The sequence below is a fragment of the Stegodyphus dumicola genome, chromosome 4 (assembly GCF_044657685.1).
Source record: "Stegodyphus dumicola isolate Sdum_Otavi_A_Nest chromosome 4, ASM4465768v1".
In the NCBI taxonomy this organism is placed as follows: domain Eukaryota; kingdom Metazoa; phylum Arthropoda; class Arachnida; order Araneae; family Eresidae; genus Stegodyphus; species Stegodyphus dumicola.
In genome coordinates this window covers 111,352,893-111,377,917 of record NC_140771.1, presented here as the reverse complement: position 1 = coordinate 111,377,917, position 25,025 = coordinate 111,352,893, and the positions used below count along the sequence as shown (strand labels likewise).

Below are 25,025 nucleotides of genomic sequence, written 5' to 3'. Positions count from 1 at the left end.
GTGCAAAATACCATTTTATGAGGCAATATTATCTGCATAATATCTACTCTATAAAGGAAGTTATGTCACGAAGTAAAATTCATCATTTTCAAAATTCTAGTGCTCTTAATGCATCATTACATCCATTAACTCTTTCGCATCGAGAGATGACCAAATCTGTTTTCAACAAACATCGAAAACGCCCGTGTTTACGAATTTTTCTTGGAATAGTTTTCCTTTCCCCCTGCCTGGTAGATCCATTGTGTGCAGTTTCATCATCTTAGGGCCGGATTGCATCTGCGAACGTCAATAGCTTTCCGTATTTCTCCTTTATTTGCTTCAAAAGAATGATTGACATGTCTTTTAACAACTCGCGAAACCAATGAGCCATACACTAACGTGGAGGGGAAAGAACTAGGTAGAAAATAAACGAGGCGTTGGGGCGGTTTCCCGTTGCCTGAATGAACGGGCGCTACAGACGACTTCGATGCGAAATAGTTAATATTTATGGCTGCACGATTGTTTTATGAACAGAATTTGATTATTATTTTTATTTCCATACTTTTCTTCTCAAGCAAAATGTTTTTTTCGTTGCCTGTGAAACGCGGAAAATTTCTTGATTTATTTGAACCACTGATGGGATGTTTAAACTTTCATTCACTTAATGCACACACAGTAATATTAATGCTCGTTTTCGCATAAACTGCTCATAGAGCTATCTACATAGTTTTATTCACGGAAAAAAAACTTATTTTAGAGAGTTTATGATTTTACCATTTCTGCTCAATAGAAAATTTTCTTCTAAATCTTATCCTTAGTATAAACCGTATTTTAACTTGTTGTATCTCTGAAGAATGTTTTCGCTGAGTTTGTAACTTAAAATTATTGGGTTGTTTCATTTTTAAGATAGATTATCATCTGTTATAAAGAAAAGATTTTTAAAATAATATATTAATGCAAAAATGCAGGTAAGAAATGTTCATGTGTGTATAAATGTCTTATATTAATATTTATTTGTTTATTAACTGAAAAACGTTTATTACATAATACAGTTTTATTACGGTTTCCAGTGCAAAAAAATACTTTAATGTATTTAAAGAAATATAAAATAAATATAAATTATATTTATATATTTTTTTATATTTCATATTTATTATATATTTATATATAATAAATATGGCTATTTATTATAATATATTATAAAGGCTATTTATTACATATAAATAATATATAATAAATAGCCTTTAAAGAAGTTTAAACTTATACTATATTTTCACAATCTGTTAATTTAAAACATGTAATGTGTAGTCTTTATGTTATAGTATGTCTATAAGGTCCATTGCAGTCTTACATATTAATAATGTTCAGCAGCATTTCTGTTGCATAAAAATTTTAATAGAATCGAATTTTTCCTTTTAGATGTTATAATCATTGTACATAAATTATAAAATAAACTTTTCTGGACTGCATCATTTTCATATATTTCGTATCCCGTAAATAGGTTTCCCAACTAAAACATAAAAAAGCCAAGAATAAGCCAAGAATAAGTTTAGCATTTTGTTAATTAGCTAATCAAACTGCAATCGAAAGCGAAACTACACACTCCACGTTAAGATTTCATCCTGTTTGCATCGCACTTCGCTTCTGATCTTCGGTCTAGCTAGATTGCTGCATGCTACTTCGTTTCTTGCTGCAAAGCTATCCAAAATTTAAAGGATTTGGAATAGGCACGATTAGTGTGGCGAAATATTTGTGGCCTCAAATGTCAGCTTCAAACAAAACGAATGTTTAAATATCACTCAAATACTTCTTATTGCATCATCTATAAGGTTTCAGGTATTTCTGATTGTAGATAAAAAATCTACGCAATCAACTTTTCCAATTTTTACACACACACAAACAAACACAAGGCATCACGCGTATATATATATATATATATATATATGTATATGTGTGGGTAGAATTTAGATAAAAATTACTTAAATGAATACGAATATAATAACTACTTTGTTTAATGAAATTTTTTTATTTGAAATTTTTGTGTCGCTCAAGTCACGTAAATGTAGGTTGACAGTAAAATAACTGCCACAATATAAATCAAACGAGAGAAACAGCTATATGTATTGTAACTGCTAATGTAAACGATCAAAGTAATTAATTATCATGATTTAAATCATTTTTGAACTTTTTAAATTATCAAAATACCCAGTTTATTAAGCCACTATAAATATAAATAAAACAGAAAATATGAAAGCTTTCAGATTTTATATTACGGCCGAAAGGGCTATTTTTTTTGGACGTTTTGTGTGTTACCTTTATTTATTAAATATCACATTCTTCACACTTGAACCACTAAAATTCAATTCAAAAGCAGTATCACAAAATATTTAAAAACAGCAAAACAGCATATCTTTAGAATTTCCGATACACAGTCTCTCAAGCTGGAGATAAAAATGTTTTCATACAGTGTTTGGCATTGCTCGCTTTGAAATCTTTGAGTTTGTTAATCAAAAATTCTTTAATGTTTTGCAGAATATGAAATAGATAATAAAACAAATTCCAAACTCCAAATTTGAGCTTCCAGATTCCCATATTCGAATGGGGGGACTACGTTATTCAAAATATGATGTTTCCAGGTACCACTGTTTTTCCATAGTGCGAGAAACATACATACATTTATGCATACTCTTTTTTATTTAATTTCTTTAAATATAATAGAAGGCGATAATATTTGTGGCAACATTTTTAAAAGTGAAACGTCGTTTATAGTGAAACGCCACAAAATGCCAAAACGTAATTAATAACCTGTCTGGGCTAAAGCTCTTGCTAAAAAATTGAAAGAACAAACTTAGTATTAGTTCACTCCCAAATAGTAAGATATCGCTTGAAATTCAAAAGATTTAGTAACTATATTAATGGTGTATCATAGAATAATAAGAAATGCAAAAATTTTAAATCATCATCATAAAAATAATGATTTATTAGTAGTGAATGGGTATTGGTGGTAGTGGTACTAATAGTAGTTTGATTATCACTTAATTTTTAATTAAATTTCAGTGAAACTATAATTATATTCTCCAGAATTAAATAAAATCTTGTATTTCTTTCTTTGCATACTAAGTTTGAAGTTATTTTCTCCTCTTCCTAATCTGGATAGGAATTACTATTGAGTATATTTTTTTCTTCAATCCAATAAACAATTAAGACCAAAAAATGGAAATTTCAGGCTAAAATCAACTTATCCGCCTATTAAAAATAGCGCTGATGTTTCATTCAAAAGTCGAATAAGATCAACTTTCTTTAAATCGAAAACTAATTTCGTTTCTTAAATACCTCCATCTTGAAAGTCAATCCTTTTTTATTATTCATCTCTATGAGATAATGCCTTGGCTAGCAATCCGTCGAATAAATTCTTTAAACACAGACGAGGGATGGAAAGAGCAGATATGCTAGTACAGCCTTTTCTAAGCAAAAAAGTAGATATGCTGCAATTTAATCATACTTTCCTCAATCAACCACTGAAGTAGAAGGAAGGGGAATGCAGAGTATAAGAAGAGGAAAAGAGAGAGATAGCGAGAAGTGAGCTAAAAAAAAAAAATAAATGGCGTCGTTGCTTGCAGATCGGTCATGAATTGCAAATTTTCCTGTTTCCACGTGACTAACCTAGCTTTAATTAAATATCCATTTTTGCGCTCATAGTTACACGAGGAGATTTTCGCCCTTCTTCCCAGCCTGCACAACGCTAATGGATTTCAGGCCTTACGAAAGTACGTTTAAATTTAAATTGGAGTACTCGTAAATTTATGCTTTACAGATGTTTCTGAATTCGGATCGATTCATCGGGATGCTGAAGTTTCTTTTTCTTTTTTAAGTTTTCTTTAATCGTGCCTATTTTTATATTTTGCTTTTATTTTACTTCAGACTTTTGTTTGAGGAAACTGCCATTAATTTGAAAGCATTGAACTGCAAACTGATTATTGATTTTCCCTAAATGCAAGGTTTTGTTCATAACATTGTGAATTTTTAGCACTAATTTTTCTCGTTAATTATATAACAATCATTTAGAAGTCTTAACCATTTCGTCATAAATAAAAGTTGATGATTTCAGTATTACGATACTGCAAGTTTACCATTTCAAAACGATGGTACTCATTTCATTTTTACTCAGTAATTTTAGAAATTAATACTTTAAATTATATATAGCAATACTTCCTGAACTGATTTTTTAACATTTATCAACGAATTTCAGAAACTTGTTTTGTACTATTAATTACTTTTAGAGCTCAATTAAAAAATATATAAAATAAATGCGAGCAAATCAATTGTTTATATATAAAAGTATGTAAATATTAAATTCCTTTAAGTTTGGAACTTCAATATACTAACACTCACATTTATAAGTCAAAGAGAATATTTATGATCTAATATGCTTACACGAAAACATTTTCAAAGCTGTCTTAAGCAGAGTTGCAGTTAAGCAGTTGTTTTTGCCCCATGCATCCCTTTCATCATTGCTGATAAGATCATTCCCCCCTTCCTTTCAAAGACTCTGAAAACACATACATTTTATTTAGAATATTAACTTGTTTTATAAATTAAATAACAAAAAATAGATCAAATATTGATAAATACCTTATTTTAATCGAAGTAGATTTTTTATTATTATTCATAAAATAAACTAAATATTTAAAAGCTAAATAAAGAGCTAACCACGTTGCTCCCGCCCGAAACTATAAACACCCCCCTTCCTGTTGAGAACCCCTGTAATAATGCATAACCTGCATTAAGTTATAAGTTTTCTTTTTCGCAGTTCATTAAATTGATCAATATTAGTAATTATTTTTGTTAAATTCCTTATATCATTTCTAACTATACTTCTTATTAACTTTCTTACATTCTGCATCAGAGCTGTGTAACTACTCCATACGTATATTGATTAGTTTACTTGAAAAATATCTCAGATCCAAAATCTGATAGGTTTCTTTTGTGTAATCAATCTATTGTTCTTCAACAATTCAATCTTCATCGGTTGAAATATTTTCTTCACTTATCTGCTTTCAGTTAATTTTAACTCCAGCAGCTGGATCAATTTTCTTTGCTTCTAGAAATCTTTCTTTAGAATAATATACCTTTTCAACCTCTTCTAAATCGACTTCTCCATCACTGTCAAACAGGAATTTCTTTGTTGCTCTAGATTCGTATAGAGAAGACAGATTGATGAAGAACATTTAAATTAATGATATAGTTTCTTCTGTTGTTCAACATTTTCTATTAAACTCAATATTTTAACGTAACATTAAAAATATAAACAAATAATAATAACTTCACTTTCGGATTCTTCTTTTCATGTATACATTTTTGGCTGAAATTGTGAAAATCTTGCAAAGAAAGCGTAATTTTAAGTGTAATTGCTCACAACACCACATTTATTTCCCCTTTTCCGTCTTTTTTAAGTAATGTTTTTAAATTAAGCATTAGTGGCAAGATTATTTAAATTAAAATGTTATGCAGTAACCTTTACGAGGAATATTTTACGAGACTAGTAGTCATAAAGAAGAAAACGAAAACACACAGAAATAATGAACTATATAAAAATTCTCACCTTGTCAGTTAGCACTTAATTGGGTAACATTTAGCGTCTATGACAACATTACAGCGCCTTCCCATAAAGTAAACCAAGTATTTGGGTTTTGCAGCTATGGTAATATGAAACCAAGATTAAGTTACTGCCTCTATTACTTGAGTTCTATTCATGAATTATTTTTGCCTTTTCTATTTGAAATATTATTAATTAATTCAGTTACAAATTTTAAATTATTCGCCCAAAATAAAATAAAAATCTCCCTTCTCAGCATAACAGTCGTATGTGTACCAGATATTTTCAGAGGAAAAAAAAAAAAAAGCATATTTTTTGGGCGTCTATTGAGAAATTTTGACGTATGAAAGCTGCTAATTGTATTAACTGAAACTTTTCAAGAAGCAGCGAAAGCAAATCAAATAAATATAAAAGAATTTTCTGTAACTTAATAAATGAAAACGCATTTTTTATGAGAACCATACTTTTTAAAAGGATATTTGTTTCAATATTTTAATTGATAATAAAACACGCCAGCAGAAAAATGAGCAAAAAAAAATAGTCCCTGTTGGCTAAACTCATGTTTTAAGCCAACCAAAAAAATCCTATGAAAATTTAAAAATTATATCACTCTTGAGATCCTTGTTTTGAAACTCTGGTAATGAGGATGCATGTAAAATGCTACGGTGAAAAAAATTTTAAATGCTTTAGGCATAGGAATTTCAGACATTTCCCGCCAACTTACGCTGAGTGTATTTTACCTTCTTATCTAGAATATCATCTGCTGTAAAATTATAATAAATCGATAATGTGCAATTTATGTACTGTATTTATGCTCATTAAATATTCAGTTTAGTTTTGAAAAGCTTAACCATGCTGTTGCTGTTGTCTAGTCCATGAATTTTATGGAAAAGAGTGGTTGCCAGAGCCTCAGGGATGTTGAGCTTCTACTTTCTCGCCCCCAGTTTTGAGGGAGAGCGCCCCTCTTTCTTAAAACAAACCATACGAGAGGGCTTTCGACTAGATACATATAGAGAATATTCCCATGCCGCAAAGACACTGTACATAGAGAAACAGCCATGCCTTCTCCGGGATTCGAACTCGGGCTCTTCGGTACCACAGTAGCGGCAACTAACCACCATACCGTCTGGGCGGCAGCTTAATCATGATGATAGAATTGAAATTCTTGACAAAAAAAGTAGTTACGTAAATTTAATTTAGATATTTTTAATTAAACAAAAGTTTTACTACCTTGCATTTCTTCAAAAGTGTCACTATACAGGTATACAGGTCCTTTAGTTTTTTTTTTAGATTTTTACTTGTCCATTCTTTAAAAAAAGCACAGCTTCACTCAATCATTTAATTTTTTCAATAAAATAGATTCCACGGTTTTATATATTTATTTCAGGTTTCTCAGGAATTGGAAAATAGGATTGTTTATCTTGCGTAAAATTATGAAAGAAATTGCAGCATTACGCCGTGAGACGTTCCTAAAATAATTAAATCTATCATTCTTTTTTAAAATTTAGACTCATGAATAAAATTCATTATTTTAATATTTTTATTTATGTAATCAGGATGTAATAAATATTTATAAGATAACATTTATTTTACTTTACTTATGCTAGGTATAATTTAAAATTAGGTTTAATTTTACCAAAACAAACTATGCATAGTTGGAATATATTTTAGGCTGTTGATAAGCTGTTATATATTTACATATTCGAATACGTTTATCAGTATCTTATAAATATTTCCCAAACTCATTAATTCATAGCACTCAGCAGAAAACAGTGTTTTCTTTGGTATTATACCTGAATAATTGGGCATCTTGGAAATAATGTCATTTCTCTGTTAACTGGATATAAAATGATTTCGGGATACTTGCTAATAAGAGAAGCGATAAAATACCAAATGTCGTTTCTCTTAAAGCCAAAAATAGCTAACGACAGATTTTATTTCTGTAAAACTTTTCCTTCTGTAATAGAACAAGTTTAATCTTCAGTTTTCCAGCTAAAAATTTAATGCGAGAGATTAAGGCTTATTTAAAAATTGTAAAATGTGTAATATATTTAAATCATTTTTATTTTTCTTTAGATAGCTTCACTAAATTGGCGACACTTTGTTTGCGAAACTCTTATTCGCCAGCTCGTAAACTATTGACATCTGCGCCCAGCTGACATAATACTGCAGAAATATATAATGTGAAATAATAATTTATACCCATAAATAATAATTAAAAGTTTCTCAAATTAAAATTTAGTAAGTTTCTCATAATGCTTCAGATTGAACTGGAATGAGTAAGAGAAAAAGTTTAAAAAAATACAAGGGTGTATTTTGTTGTTCGTAGGGAGAAATTTCGTATACTCAAACACACATCAATTGTACACTTCATAAAAATTTATTCTACACAAAAAATGTTGATTTTCAGTGTTCACGAAACAATAGAAACCAGAGTGACGTCAGAAAAGTGGATATTTCAACACTGGTACTGGTAATACAGTTTTTGTTTTATATCCATCAAATTAATTCACTTAAATTTATTCCTTAGGATGATTATAGTTGAATGTTAAAATTTCCTATTGAAGTCACAAAACGAAACCTTAAAGCCCATCGCATGCATAATACACTGTAAATTATTAGTAAGTGCAAAGAGAAAATTTTGTACAGCAATTAGGATAGTCAAGGGTTCCCATCATATATATTTCTCTTGCTTGTGTATCTTCGTAACCTAATTAGCTCGGAAATCATTCTTAACATAGTCAAAAAAGCCTTTATAGGTTATGATTGACTAAACTTTAAGAACATATTTAAAATACTTACAAAAATGAGTCAAAGTGGGATTAGTATAGAAATAATGCTATTTATGCAAACAACAGTAAACTAGCACTATCCAGTTCAAATGCGGCATATAGTCAGACTACTAGTACTAGATATAAACAAAAAAAATTAATGATTATTTTTTTGATTATAAAATTAAATATAGTACACTCAACACTGAAACCAAATGTATAAATAGCGCGCCAAATAACTCCGAATCAAAGTAAAAAAAAATACGCGAATGATGCCGAATTTAAAAAAAAAATAACACGCCGACAACCATTTATCAAACAATTCAAAAACAGGAAATGAGGTAATTTTTATAAAGCTGCAGTACTAATTTGGAAGGTTTGAATATGATATAGGATCTTCTTCTTCAATTCACGAAGGAAAATAACGAAAGACAAGCCTGTGCTCAGGCGATACCAGTGAAAACATAGACAAGAAAATTCAAGAAAGTTCCATCAAAAAAATAAAAAATAACTACTAGCTCTATCTGTTAATGAAACATGAAACTAACTTATGAAATAAATTTCTTTAAAAGCTAGGGCTAAATTCCGTTTGGAAATCTACTGCTGCTTATTTAAGGATCCCATTCCGGATATGAAATCCTGGGATATACAGTATCTTTTGGCAGTGTGGTTTAATATACATTTAGTCAACCTAAGAAAGCCTTAAAACCTTTTGAGTGGCATGGCGGCCTCTATCCGGTATTTTTTGTTACTTGGTATATATTAGCTAATAATGTAAAATATTTTTTCTTGCTTTCTCCAATCATGTAAATATCATCTTAATGAGCGGAAGTTTATTAAAACAAAGACTTAACTAGGTAATTACATAAATGTATCTAGTAAACACTGCTTAAGTACAGGTTTTTGTGTGCAGTTGCAAAAAGTTGTGCCACACCGAGGGTTTAAATTTTGCACTATGAAACATGAATGTGTTTTCGAATCTTATTTATAAAAAGACCATATTTTGCATTTTTATGCAGTCAAAATTTTTAAAAAAGCATCGTCCTTTGACGAAATAGATTTTCTAGAGGCGTTTTGCAGTCATTAAAGTTTTTCAACTCTAATGAATGATCTATATTCTAACCCGAATTTTTTACCTTTAAGAAAATAAAAAGCTTTCAGATTTTATATCACCCCCAAAGAAGCGTTTTTTTTTTCATTTATACATACACACACGTTTCGAGATCACCTGGTCTAACGCCCCTTTATGTTAAAAATATTCAAAAGTAGCATTTCTTTAGGATTTCCGATAGACAATCTCGCGCGCTGGAGATACAATTTGTTTTATTCTTTACAGTTTTGCCACTGCTCGCTTTGAAATCGTTGACTTTCTTAATCAAAAATTCGGTAAAGTTTAAAAAAAAATCTAAAAATAGATAATAAAACAAACTCCAAATTCAAGATTCGGGCTTCCAGTTGCATATCTTCGGATGGAGGATTATGTTATTCAGAACTCGATGGCTCTAGGTATCATTGTTTCTTAATAATGCGAGAAACATACACGCATTTATGCAGATTCTTCATTATTAAATTTCTTTAAAAGTAATACAGGATGGTAATATTTGGTGGCAACAATTTGAAAAGTGATACGGTGTGATTTATATATATATAGTGATTCGACGCAAAATGCCGTTGCTAGAGTAATGGACCTTCTAGGCTAACAACCCTTTCGGCTAACAAAAATTCAATTTTCATCAATAGATGGCCAGCAGCTACATCTATTTTTTTATTTAAAAATTTTTTATGGAACTTTTTCGAAATTCCTTGTCTATTATATTAACGGTTATTAAGGGAATAGAGTTTTTAAGTAAATTATTCTTAACGCGGGACTATTTCGTAAATGATCAGCTTTGCTCTCGACCCTTAAAATTCCTAATAACTAAATGAAGAAGTAGATTATGTGAATTATTCATCTCATTAACATTTAAATTTGTGTATCATGTGGGAATAAAATTTTTCAAATTATTTGTTAAATATTGTACGATTTGAATACAACTTATGAAGCCGTAATATTTATTTTGTCTTTAGATGTACCTCAAGTGATGCTGAGCTTGAAAATTGATCATGGGAAACAACAAGCGGCTAGTGAAGGCAGCGATGTTCGCTTTCTTTGCGACATCAAAGCAAACCCTTGGGTCGTGGATGTTGGCTGGCTTTCCGAAGATGGAAAGATGTCGCATGAACCAGATATTGGAGTCATCATTGCAAACAATACGCTAATTATTAAGAGAGTACAAAGAAAACACGCTGGAAACTATCAATGCTATGCCACCAACAGCGAAGGAACAGGACAAAGTGAAAAGGTTTACCTAAAAATTAACTGTAAGTTTACTCTGCGTATTATATTTTTCAATATAATTTGCTTTAATAGTTTTATTTGAAATACTGTAAATTATTGAACAACTTTTGAAAAGCATTGGCATAATTTTAAATATTAAACTGGTTGCGAATCTTTTATATTGAATCTGTTTATTTAAATTTTAACTCAACTTTTATAAGTTATTTCTGTGATTTTCCAAAGTATTATATGAGAATCGTAGAAAATTTATATTAGTTTTCATAATTGTGGTACAGAGTCGGAGGAAATATGAAGTAATTGTTGCAGAGTTCAAAGTTCTAACTCAGTATTTTCTCTCCTTTGCTACTGCGCGATCCTAGAAAGAATTTCATTCAAACTTTTGTTGAAATTTTCATATTTAAATAATCTTTTGGATTTTGACTACCAAACTTTTAAACATTAGACCGAGACCTTAAGAAAATGTAGTTTAAAGTAATAAACAAGTTCAGCCTTTCTAAAAACAATAATGAACCTATCAAGATTTCTTGTTGCAGATCCATCAGTTTTTGGTATGTGATAAGTGCAATATGCGACTTTGTATTTCTTTGGTAAACTAGACTTCTTGTATGTTTTTGTATCTCATCAGAGAACATTTAATGCTTTCTGAACATCCTCAAACAGTTGCCTATCTAATTCAAATATCTAATATTGAAAGTTTTTAATAAAGTACTTAAAAAACTTTAATGAATTCAAAAAATGCTTTTAGTAATTGTTTTAACAAATGCTTACAACAAGTATGCAATATTTTTTTAAGTAATGAAGCAAATATTAATTAGAAATAGTTATTACGTTCAAATTAAAACTATATAGATAAATTTCAAACATATTCGCATAATTATTATCAAATCTATGTAATATACATTATAAAATGCATAGCGGTCTCAATACGTTCACATGTATGCAGATTTAAAAATTTTGCTATTGAATGTCTCTTTAATTTATTTTAGTGTCTCATTTCTCTTGTCACCTGATAAACTATAGCAACATATTAGTATATAACTTTAAAACATTTGCTCAAAACTACGATAAACCATTATGAATGGATTACACAAGTTTTACATTTAAATTTATCTGATAGTTTATCTCCCATTTAAAACTAAACAAAGAGCTACTTTCTAATAGACAGAAATCATTATATCCTAACGATAGTTATCAGACAGGACTAACTATTTGAATACCTTTAGTCTACTTGTTAAGGGATTCGGCAAAATGGAGTCTAATTATTCAGCTTCTTTCAATCAATGCAGGATATGGTATGTAGTCATTTACTATATCTTACTTTTGTCATGATACAATGAATTGTATGTCCAATCCAACAGTCTATCTCTCGTTAAATCTAGATGTTATGCATTACATGTCTCGTTCTTTATTAGAACTCTGAATAATAAACCCTTCATCTCGAGAATTAATTATACATGTATATATACGCATGTCTTTTACTGCACGTTTTACTGCATTTCCGTTTGCTGCAGATGTATGGAGTGAGTTGTCGTGCAAATAGCAATTGCATTGAGGGCATTAACAATCCGAGTCAGACTCACTAATTATATTTGCCTTTAACTTGCGTTGCGTCGAACTAACTCTTTTCGGATATGTTATACTGTTTTGAGAATTGTTGTACAACTACCTGTAATGTATTTTACATTTTCATATATTAAGAACTGCAACTTGCCACATAATATTACGTTATATTGAGGATTCGATAATACTTCGAACAACCGTGCATAAAATCTATAAAGTTTAATTTTTTAGCTATCATAAATTGTAACCAAACATTAGATAGACTGATCCCCCTTTGAAGCACGTCGTAGAGGTTCAGCCTCTACTATTACCCCTCCAGGAACGCGGCGCACTACCTGCAGCTCACCAGGCAGCACTGGTCGTTTGATCTCCCTGGAGGGATCACCCCCTGCCACGGATCCACACCGCTCAGAATATGCGAGACCCCGAGGCCGGCAAATAAGTGATCTTTCCCAGGGCCTTCAGAACCACCAAGTTCAAAAATTTTATACCCCCGTGGCCGAGACTGCCTAGGTACAGATCCTAGCCAGTAGTTTCGTAGAATTCTCTACGTCGACCCCCAGGGGGAGATAGACTGGCAGTGAATTATCATTAAGCCTAAAATAACAACTGATACTGAAAAAGGTGTAAAAGATCCTTTTATTAAAATTAAAGAAGAACGCAAGGCACACTTGTTCATTACAACCCAACCAGCACTTATGGCAGATAACATAAACAACAGTAAGTTCAAATTTAAAATAAACTTCTACTCAAAGTCTACACAATTCATTTAATGAGAAGTTGATCACAAACCTAATCGGCATTTGTATTCAAATATTGAAAATTATAATTCAAGGTCGAAAGCTACAAATATAATCTGAGCTAGCAGCAACTTAGTTACTCACCCTCGAGAGGCAGAACGAGTTCCCTCTTACAATCTAAAAACTTCAGTTATTAATTTTCATTCGGGCATAGAATACTGAAGTGACAAACATTCAAAACGTAAAATAACTGGTTATATTAACATAATAGAAAGTTACAAATCTTGACAGTATTTCTAGGATATAATTCAGTATTCGTATCTCATAGTATATGATCAACTGTTGCCTATTGGTTAAGTAAAATAATATTTCTCTCTTAATATACAATTAAACAGTCTTTTACTATGAATGCGACTTGTCATTTCGCACAAACACTGTTGTGCACTGTAACATGAGTTTCAGCGAACCTGAAAGGCAGATTATAATACTATAAGGTATAAATAAATAAATAAATAACGTATATATATAAAAATAACATAAATATTAATTTACTATTTTCTATTAGTTATAGGCATAACTAATAGTCAAACCCTCGTCTTTAACAATTTTAAATCAGGTACTGCTAATACTTATTTTAAACGTTGCTCCCAACATAAAGGGACATTAGAAAGAAAACAATGAAGCTTAAATATTAAGTGTTAAAGAACAAAATTTTATGTTTGAATGTTGTAAATCGTATTTTTGTTTTGCTCATGCTGATTTATATACAATTTTCATGAAATGCATATTACAACACTTTTATAATAACAAAATATTTCTGCTGTTTGAAAAGATAAACGATATAAATATTAGCTTACCTTAAATATATCGTGACATGATAATACTTCGGGATCTGCAACATTATTCGGAAAATCTGCTTCATAGTAATAGCATACTTAATAAACTAGCGAGTTTATTTATCCCTAATTGATACCTGTGCTAATATAATAATGTACCATTGCTTCAGAAATATATTAAATGATATTGCTGCGTTTGTCTTCTGACACCAGTTGTTACGTTACTTTCTTCTTTCACGTTCGTACGGGGTTCGTATGGATTTGGAGTGAATAACGACGACAGCACTTAAATATCAAAACACACTTTTATTTAGCCAGTACTAATGAGGACAGCTTCAAATCTCGTTACAGTCGTCGACGAACTACTGTAAACACTCTGACACATTCAACTACACAGCCTTCAGGTTATCAGGCTATATCGGTTGAGACAGCTTCACTGCAAAGCACCAGAGTACAGCTCCCGACTCTGCTTGGTCGTTCTCGGAACTCCACGTACTCTCAAGTCTCTCCACGTTACAATTCGCGATGCACTCGAAAGAATATAGCTCTCGACTCAGCACAGTCTAAGACAAAACTCGACGATGCACTAACTCGTGATTCACTAAAAGACTCTCTCGATGCACTCGACGACTAACTCGGCGCTAGACTTCGAGACCCTCGCTCAATGACTGACTATCAGCTCGCTAGACAAGGCACACACACTCTAATTGCGGGCCAGCAGGGTTTATATAGCTTTCGGCTTGTGTTCGAGAACATTCTGGGCTAAACCGGTAAGAATTCGTTCCAGAAGGTTATCCAACCATCCATGGTATATCGAATTTTTTTCGCCAAATGGGCGATTTCTCGCCAAATGTGACAACCCTGCCTTCCCTTGCTGTTTTATGGCAACCCTAAAACTGCTTTGCGGGAAAGCCGTCTTACCGCACCTGCTCATTTCGTAACAATAAGTAAACATTCATAACCGTAAACTGGAAAGATTAGACTAGTATCTGACTTTTCTCATTTTATTCAACGATCCAGCGATAAAAAATCAACAATATTACATTTATTTTGCTTATTTGTTTTATTACTTAAACATTACTAAATTTCTCAGTCTCCCCATGGTTATAAATTCCATTTCGAAAATGTAGTATTTAGTCTGCAAAAAAAACAAAAAAGTGCTAAAACTTTCCCAAAGAAATACTTTTAGCTTTGTTTCTCATGTGATGATGCATGAAATATATTTTACAATGTATCGAGCAACAGATGTAGCCAACAGATGTAGCATTTTTTAAACAATTTTTGGTTCATTATACTGGTTAGAAAAGCAAACAAATGGTATTAAAGTATTACATAGAATAGAAAATTATAATTTTATACTTGTGAACAAAAATACTAAACATTGTGTACAAACATTTAGAATGAAAATAATAATAAAAACAGATTTTATATGGTTTATATGGTATTTTATAACAGATTTTATATATTTTAATGCAGTTTAATTTCAAAGGGCTAAAAGTATTTTAAATAAGAGGCTCCGTTGCAAAATTAACAATATATTGCCTATGCAGTATGTAGTTTAGTCAATGTTTTCTAGCTTTTGTATCACAGATTGATTTGGTTTCAAGTTAGTTTTACTTACTAAAAAATAATCAAACTGGTTGTATTTTATCAACAGTGAAAGAAACCTCGATTAATTTGTTTAAAATAATTAGGCTTAATATGGGAAAACACTCATGAGATGAGGCACTTTTGAGGACTTTCTTAACGATATCGCTCATGTTTCAGTAGATGAAATGGGAAATACGAGAAACTATTACTATCTTTTCCACCACAAAGAAACACAGCGACAAGTTCTTAATGTTTATGCATTAGATATTTATTAGGCAACGACTTTAAAACAAATTCGCTTTCACCTAAAAGCGATTTAATTGTACAAAAGACTTTGTAGGGTTTCACTTCATCTTGTAATGTTAATTAGTTCAAAAACCATAACAGACGTAATGCAAAATATGCCTGAAGTAACCATAAAGTCGTAAGATGGTTTAAATAGTCTTTTTTATTTAAACAGAATTTAGAAAATTAACGCATTCTCTTGGGCTAGAATATAAGACACAGCCTGTGTTGATACAACCAAAAGAACAGAAACATTTAAGTTAAACCTGGAACAGTAGTCAAAGACTCCAGACTTGTGTATTGCTATAAGCTGGCTTAATAACTGTACCGCAGCGCTAAGATCAAAGTATCGGCAGCGGTAGATTTCAAAGCTGTATAATTACAACTTTCAGAACTAGCAGTGAACTAACAAGTAGGTGCAAGCGAGGGCAGTAACATGCTTTATGTTAAACTTTCTAAAATTCTTAATTTAAATGCTGGCTAGCTTAATTGCATTCTGGTGAATAGTACGGAAAGGAGAAATTATAGTAAAGACCAAAATCATAATAAAGGGTTAATTTAAATAATAACCTTACAATTCTTTCAAATGTTTCAAAATTATTAAGAAGTAGGTACTGTAATATTCAAAACTGATGCCGCAAAACAGCTTTTATACAACGAACCAGTGTACATTAATGTTCTTATCCAATTATTTATACACTGCAGTAAATAATAATAAGAAAATCGTTTCGTTTCCTGACAGTATTTGAATTCAGTCGTGAATTTATGCATATGATTCTTAAATTTAAACTTTTTAGCTAAACGTTGTCAGGTACGGCTTTTATATAATTTTGATCTCCGTTGTATGCTTGTAATTTCTTTGTTTCTCATTTCAGTGATATTTAGGAAAACAAATGTTGTTGCAAACATTCATTGGCTTGCAAGTGCATGCCCTTCTAAATTTAAAAAAAAATCAGGGCTTTGTTTACAAGTCTAAGGAATAAACCATGTATGTGATTAAAGTATCCGAATTTTGAATTTTGTGTGTCCGAAATTTTTATAGTTCATTTTTCAGTTTATCATAGATGGGTTTAAGTCCAAAATTTTCACAAAGAAAACTTATCTCTTATTTCCGTTACATATGGGAAAAACTACCGAATAGTTTTCTGCAATTTTTCAGCACAGCTTCTGCTAAGCGAATTTTCGATATGAAAGAAAGATTTCCTTAACTTTACCTATTTGGCCTAAATGTGGGAGTAAATGCGCTAAATAAGTTTTAAAGTATTCTTTATAGAGGATTATTGATATGATAGTTAAATTCTATTTATATTTACTATCAAGTATAGTTTAGTTTTAGCTCTGTAGAAAACTTCAGCTAAGATGGAAAAAGATCTACGCTGTCTGGAAGTACTTGCAATGAAATTTGGGAACTTACTATTTATAACTTTCAGATTACTTCCTTAAGATGAATATAGATACATACATAATTATGGAAGCTGTTTTGCTTAATATACTGAAAATTACTGAAATTTAAAAGAATAATTGATTTCAAAACCATCGATAATAATGAACTGCACATATAATAAGTGCTCGTGAAAAACTAAGACTATTTTATGAAAACTCTTCGTGTTTCAGGGATATATTTATTATAATTTTCTAAAACAGTGAGAAAAGCAACACATACATGCCACAAAAAAATTTTCTAAAACTTAAAAAAGTCGTTTATAAATATAATTCAGATTTTAAATGAATAGTTTCCATTTAATAAATGTATTTTGCTTTGACTATCAATTAGAGTTCTTATGAGTTGGCCTTAATTGCAAACAACGCAATCTTTTATATATATATATATATATATATATATATATATATAAAAAAAAAAAAAAAAAAAAAAAAAAAACTGTTTGCTTTTTGTGCTTGCAACTAAACAGACTAATCGCAATGAATTTGAAATGCACCCACGAGTAGTATTATATTTGCAAACAAAGTGCAGAAATAAATTCTCATAAAGAACGTACTTAGGGAATAAATTTACGGATTTAATCTAGGACTTTCCTTCCACCAGCTCATAAAATGCTTTACGAAAACAATAGCAGATTTCTTTTGCAGTTACGTTGTTTCATCAAAGAACTATGTTTTTCTGTTTTCATCTGTTATTTATTATAAATATTTGCATCATAAATTGATTTTGATAATAAATTCGTGAATTTAAATGCAATGTTTACAAAATGTAATGTACAAAATAGAGTGCAGTATACATTCACGAGTATGATGTTATATACTGTAATATGCAATCGCATACTCTAAGTAATTTATAATTTGAAAAGCGAAAATGTAGCTAAAATATTAACTGCATGCAACACTGTGATTTGCGACTGCATAATACTGCATTACCATTTAATGTGTTTATGGGTACTGGAGCTTCTTCGTTTTTGTATTAAAAATATTACGCGTATTAGCCTGAGATTTTCCTTAATCCAAATATATCCTTAGAATAAAATTCAAGGCATTCAACTTCGAGAATTCATATCAGACGATTGATTGATGTTTGATCTCTCACCTCGTGAAGATTCACATGATTAATGAATGATCCTTCAGAATGATTGATTCGATTCATAATTTATCAACCGAAAGTTTTGTGTTATGTTTGTCATTATAACTTTTGTTACACATATGACAAGAACAGCTTTACAGTAGAAGACCGATCACTTTATTTTGTGAAGTTTAACATACTGCAACTTTCTGAATTCGAAACCACTTAAGTGCAAAATGTGTCAAAGAAGCAATGAAAAATTAATTGGAGTATTAAATGACAAAATGTATATTTAGCACACTTAGTACATATTTAGTATTTCCGTACACTGTACTGATTGCCATATAGCTGATACAGATTTATAAACGGCCTGCACATGTTCATAGCCGGCGTATTTATTACCTTTTAATCAGTTACATTTTTCATTTGAATGTTTTTATGCATCTCTGACATTAGAGCGTAAACCAAAAATCATTACAATACGAAAAACAAAAACATTTTATTTCACAGAATCTTCACAATACCGTCTGTGATTTAATGTATAGTGTTGTTGCGAGGACAATGAAAAATTGTTAGAGTTCGAAGAGACAGCCGCGGACATCATCGCGAACTCTACAATGATGAAGAAACGATAATCGAATGCGTTCGAAGGTACCGATGTGCTACTGAAGTCGAAGGAATTGAGGTCTGACGAAGATGGAGACCAAGCAATGTGTCCGTCGCTTCTAGTCCATGGAGGTCGTAACGCATGCAAAAATTTAGGCGCCGCGTCAAGATGTGTATCATGGAGGTGGTTACGTGTTTATGAATAATTGTGATGAGGCACAATTATGCATCAACTGCGTGTAGCTGTGGACAGTACAACATATAATAAATCAGGAAGGAAATGCTTCAGAAAACTAAGGTATGTTGCGCCTTTGACACGTTCATGCAAAACGATGAATAACACGTAATCACCGAGGATTCATGCCGAGATTTTGACACTGAAAGTATGTTCAACTTTCCAAGAGATTGTGATATAAGAACTTTTCATCTACCATATGTGTTCATTGTGAGTGTTGACTTCGTCTTCTTGCGTAAAGCTAGGTTCATTCGAGAATAAAGCTGTGACTGGAAATTGTACATTATTCCTATTGGTGTCAAGCATCGAATTAATGAATTTTACGCCATGAAAATAGTCGTCTTCAGTTGAGCTATAGATGAGGACTTTTCAAACAGTTGTAGTATGCGTTCTTCCATTTTTGGGTGCTAACATTTCCCAGTAAATTAACACCACACATTGCTGTTTTGACATACTCATTCCTTTGCAGTCAGTCATCAATCGATCTTGGAAAATCTGTTGTGGATCATCCTCGGATATTCTTGATGGTACAACCGCTATGCTAAACGTCCACTGGTATTTGATCGGCTGTAAATTAAAAGCATTAAGAATATCTGACGTTCTTGTAGTCATCCACGCAGCTCCAGAATGAAAAATACAAACGTATGTTTCATGTGCTACCAATAAGAGTAGGGCTATCACCGGTAACCTGTACTTTCGTTCAAGAGAATAAGTTTCATGAAGCTGCTTACTTCATACACGAGCGGTCAAACTATGTAAGAAATCAATAATTAAGCGACAGCAAACTTAACCTTTCCTTTCGATGTTAGATCCTGCCTTAGTTTCGATCTTGACCTATTAAATGTGGTTTGCAATAGTATGTTCCCTCCCGATGACAGTTATTACTTTTCTTAGTGTTTGTTAATCTCTGAGTTTGTGACTTCATTTTCAGACCAATATTTGTAAGGAAACCCGCCCTTGGTCAATAGGATGAGAACTGAAAGTTAGCTCTAAGTATTTTTCCAGTTATTAACTAACTGCAGGTAATTTTTGATGACTGTGATTTTGGAACCGTTGCTAAATATCATCAAAAGTATCATTTGAAGTTGAAATAAAATTCAAATCATTGGTAGAAAGTTTGAAAAACTGCATTATTCACAATAAATATTCTATGAAATATATGCGGTATTGTTCCTGCCTTCCTTGCGTACCTTCGTGGTCAGCACAATCGGCGCGTATTCAAGAGGTCCGTGGTTTGAGTCCTGGCATGGGCACTACTCATTTTTCACGTTTCTCAACATAAAAAAAAAAAAAAAAAAAAAAAAAAAAAAAAAAACTGAATAAATTAATAGTGGCGCCCGAACTAAAATGGTGGTGGATGATGATTCTTCACCACAAGGATTTGGCGCCTGGGTCCGCTTATGCCCAGTCGTCTTTTAAAAGGATTAGTATAAAAGGTATTTCTTCCACCTTCTTAGCATGCCTTCGTGGTGTGGTGGTCAGCACACGCAGCACGTATTCGAGAGGTCTGCGGTTCGAGTTCCGGCGAGGGCATTTCTCATTTTTCATGTCTCTTGCTTCGAAATTACCTAATGTCTCTGCAAATACAATAAATAGTACCTTTACGAGCTATAAATAAGTATGCAATTAGTGCCATCGAATCAAGTAATAATAATATAACAATCAATTGATAATATATATCTATATTAGTCTTAATCTGGTCTTTAACCGATAATTTTTATAATCTAATTAGCCTCGACCAGTTTTAATAGGTCATTTCTGATATAGAGATACAGGTATTATGGATGAAATTTCATGCCTTTATAATTAACTCGGCAATAATGCATTAATATCTTTTATTTTTTTTATTCTTATATCATATATGCTTATAAGACATTTTTTTAAAATTTTCCTGAATCAGTCCTCGGGAGATTAGTTATTAAATTCTATTGTATATATGATAGGTACTACTTATTAACTGCATACTGAAACTGTACTACTTATTAACTGCATACTGAAACTGTACTACTGAAATTACTGAAAAATAATAAACATGCTAAAATGCTAAACAAATTGGCTTACATTAAATAGGAATTTGACGAAAACGGGAGTAACTCAGATACATTTACAGATATAGCATTTTTTTTCTTTTTTGGAGAATATTATAGTTTTAGTCAAAAATATAAAGAAAAAACAATTAATGCAGTTTAAAATTTTTCTTTGTATTTATGTGATGATCGTAAATAGATGCTTTTCATAATTCCTAGTGGAGAGAAGAAACAGAAAAAAAAATGTGTAGTACTAATTACTATTATTTAAAAATTCTATTCAGCCATGTACACTCTATTAATAACAAGCAACTCTGTATACTTTATTGAGGGAAAAAAAAAAAAAAAAAACCTTCTATAAATCAACAGATAGTAACAATTTTCTTAAATTCCAAACAGTACAAATGATTTATTGTCTCATTCGGATTAGAGTATCTTCATATTCCTTTTCGGATTGAGCATTCTGAATGAAAAACTGCAGCTGCATTATTTTCCTTTTAATAAGTCCAGAAAATTAGAATTCAGTTATTGAGGTTCTTTTTTTTTACATATGCTTTATAATTCTCGTTACTTAAAATGATCTAAAATACTTCTTATATTAGTTACGGAGCCTTATAAATTAAAATAATGTGTTCAAGGACTGACAATTTTATTTCCATCATAATTTTTTAAAAATGAGTATTAACTTTTATTTTGACATGCACCGTGCAGTAAAATGCTTTGTGTAAAATTCTGTAAGAATTTAATTTTCATCACCTCAGATTGCTAGAAATTAAATATCTGAAATCCTGAACATAAGTCTCGCAATCAAATAAAGATATATTCGGTAACGAAACGTAAACTTCAGTAGACATAGTAACAAACTGGAGAAACAAAATAACAAAATGAAAACTTCGAAAACGGGAGTCAAGAACGTTATTAAATATCGAAAATTAGATTGAGAGAATAGTTGATGCATTATTACTCGGTTTACTAACTGCCACGGATTACCTTTACTGTTTTTAATTAGCATTCAATGGTGATAAAATTAAGTGTGGATTTGTTGAATGAAAAGTTGCTCCTAGTTTGGGTATGACTGATAGCATAGCAAGAAGTTTCAACTTGCATTTTGAGCTGTTTTTAGAAACACAAACGGAAACTTTAAAATTGCTTTTAACATTAGTGAAGCTGAGAATAAATCTGCTATTTGCATTGAAGAAAATATTCAGTTCATATAAGTTCAAGCCTTCATACCTTTAAGATTACCTACATACAAACTATATAAAAAAATGCTACGTACAAATGAGGATAAAAGAGTTAAAGGATCGAAATAAATGCAAAAAATAAACTTGACAAAAAATCCAAGAAACAAAATATTAATATGAACAAAATTAATAGTCAGTCAGTTTTAATTAGATTCATCCCCTTGGTAGTAATCACCTGCTTAATCGTAACCTTATTAATAACAACATTAGTATAAAAAATTAGGAAAACCATGGCAGCGAACTCAGGAGTAAAATAATAGTGTAAAAGAAATACAACTATTTTTTTTTAATTAGAACCACCTTAAACTTTCGATTGAGATTGTTAAATTAGTCAGTATTTTCAAATTGCTTTTAGTAGAATTGCATTTGAATTAGAAATTTGTTCATTGTCTAAAAATGACTGTTTCTCGACATTTGAGATCAGTTTCGATCGAGTGGTTTATGGTGTTTTCGAAAAACTGCAAAATTTTAATAATCTTGTTGTTTCAGAAGGAAAGGCACATAATTCTAGTTCTGTTCTTTTCCTACTAATGCGAATCGCTGTCCATTTCAGTTTAAAAATTTAAATTTTATATTTCTTGAATTCATATATACTGTCTTTGCTATAAATATGCATTCTCAAATTCACGATGGCTAAAATGAATTTATCCAGTTCTTAAACTCTAGGGTATACAAGATACTTTACAGTCCAAAATGTCTTTTTTTTTTTTTTTTTTTTTTGTCAACTTTAACATTTCTAAGTGAAACTTTAAAAAGTCTGAGCTTCCTTAAAACTGAAATTCAAAATGATAATTCTGTTGACTGATTATTATTTAATTATATTCTTATTGATTCTAGGACATGTAATAAGCTGAATAAAAAAATACTGTTCCACTAGTTAAAACACCGCTTTAGGGCTTTGTTTCGAAAATTTAACTTCATTTATTGATATATTAAGATGATACATTCTATCGTATTATGTGGGGGATTAAAAGAAAATGATAATATTAATGAATTATAAATATACGATCTAGGTGATATATCTCATTTCATAAATTACTTTCTAATCAGAAAATTGTATAATTGTTTCTATTTGGCAAAAATATCTTTTTCTGATAAATTAAAGTGCAGTAATGTGTAACTATGTAAATGAGGAGTAGAAAATGAATTGTTTATTTTGAGATTAAATCTGTGTGAATATGCACATTATTAAATTCAACATGTAATTAAACATAACGTGTATTTTATTATAATTATTTCTACAGTTTGAAGTTCCATTTAGGGAATTTAATGGATGGTCAAATTATTTTCTAACCCCTAAAGATAAACTATGCAATTTGCTATACTTATCCACAAGCTTTAGAATCTTAAGTACTTATTGAAAAGATTGCTCAATTAAAAGAGTGTGTTTTAATTAATTTCTTGCGAATAGATTTATTTTTCTGCTTATCCGAAAGAACTTAATTTCGTTTGCAACAGATATTTTGGAATTCATTAAAGATTATAAATTAAAAGAAAGGTTATTTTTTAACAAAGCCTCTAGATGTATCATACTTAATTGGAAAAATTCTAAACATTATTTTTATGTTTAATTAAAAGTAATCGTAAAAGTAATTTTTAGCATGTTAGATTTCATTGAATTCGCTTTCCGTTCCACACATTCGCTTCTTCTCATGTAATAAAAATTATCGCCACTAATGTGAAATCTTAATTTGTTTACAACAGTTTTTGCTTTCCTCCTTTTGGTAAAGAGCGTCTGAGGTCTAAATAAATTAAGTTTCAATATTCTAGCATACAACTTTAATTTAATTACCATAGATATTACATTTTGATTGCATATTTCTGACATAAGCTATAATTTTGATTCAGCTGAATTCGAAAAAAATTGCGGTTAATTTAGATTATTCTTAAAACGAAGAATCGAATGGCAAATAAAATGTCTAAATATTAAATGGTACTTATTTGCCAGCTATTGTAGTTAGTAAGATTATGAAATCTGTCTAGATGTTAAACTAGAATTTAAAATACAAATTTTCAAACTAGTTTTAAAATACAGAAACGGTAAATATTCCATTCAAAATTATTTTCGGTTGTCCAGTATAGATTTTCACAACACCTCTTCCCCAGCAGAATCTTTAACAAAAGAAAATGTTTTCATAATTTTAACAGTTGCAGTATCATTACTTTATATATATATATTTTTGATAAATTCCTTTTGCCTGTTTAGTTGTAATTATTTTTACTTTACATATCTTTTCAGGAATGTAGGTCTTCCTGGTCATCTTTCTTAACTTTGACCTTGAACTTCTTCAGTATATGTTCTTACTTCATTTAAAACTTTAGAATTCCTATTGGCTTCTGAATTTTTTTTCAGTATGAACAAATCTGATGAATTTATATTGGTCAGCTTTTGAAGTTTCTGATCTTGCTTCTGGTTCTGGCAGTTCCAAAACTCTGGCAGAGTTATTTCACAAGTTCTACAGACGACAGGCTTTTGCTTCCCCAGCATATCCAATAAGAATGTGTTTTTTCCTGTTCGAGTTGGTTAATGCAAAAGCTGAGCTTCCTATGATCCTGAAATGCAATACTGTAGACTGCTTTTTAGACCCTATTTCTTCAAACGTTTTTGATTTATTTTTAGTAGAACATCGGTTATAGATGTAAGCGTCTGTCGATACCATTTCTGTCATAATCCTTGGCTAATTTCAGTTTGAACAGCAAACACCT

At 30.7% G+C, this 25,025-nt stretch overlaps 1 protein-coding gene across 5 annotated transcripts in view; it reads left to right on the top strand.

The window, feature by feature from the left end:
- Positions 1-25,025, top strand: part of LOC118187717 (neural cell adhesion molecule 2-like) — a 1,091,694-nt gene that overhangs the window by 974,399 nt on the left and 92,270 nt on the right. For all 5 annotated transcript variants that reach the window (XM_085815340.1, XM_085815342.1, XM_085815343.1 and 2 more), the window contains one exon: positions 10,414-10,707. In XM_085815340.1, the coding sequence (XP_085671466.1) occupies positions 10,414-10,707 (294 nt within the window). The remainder of the gene's footprint in view (positions 1-10,413; positions 10,708-25,025) is intronic.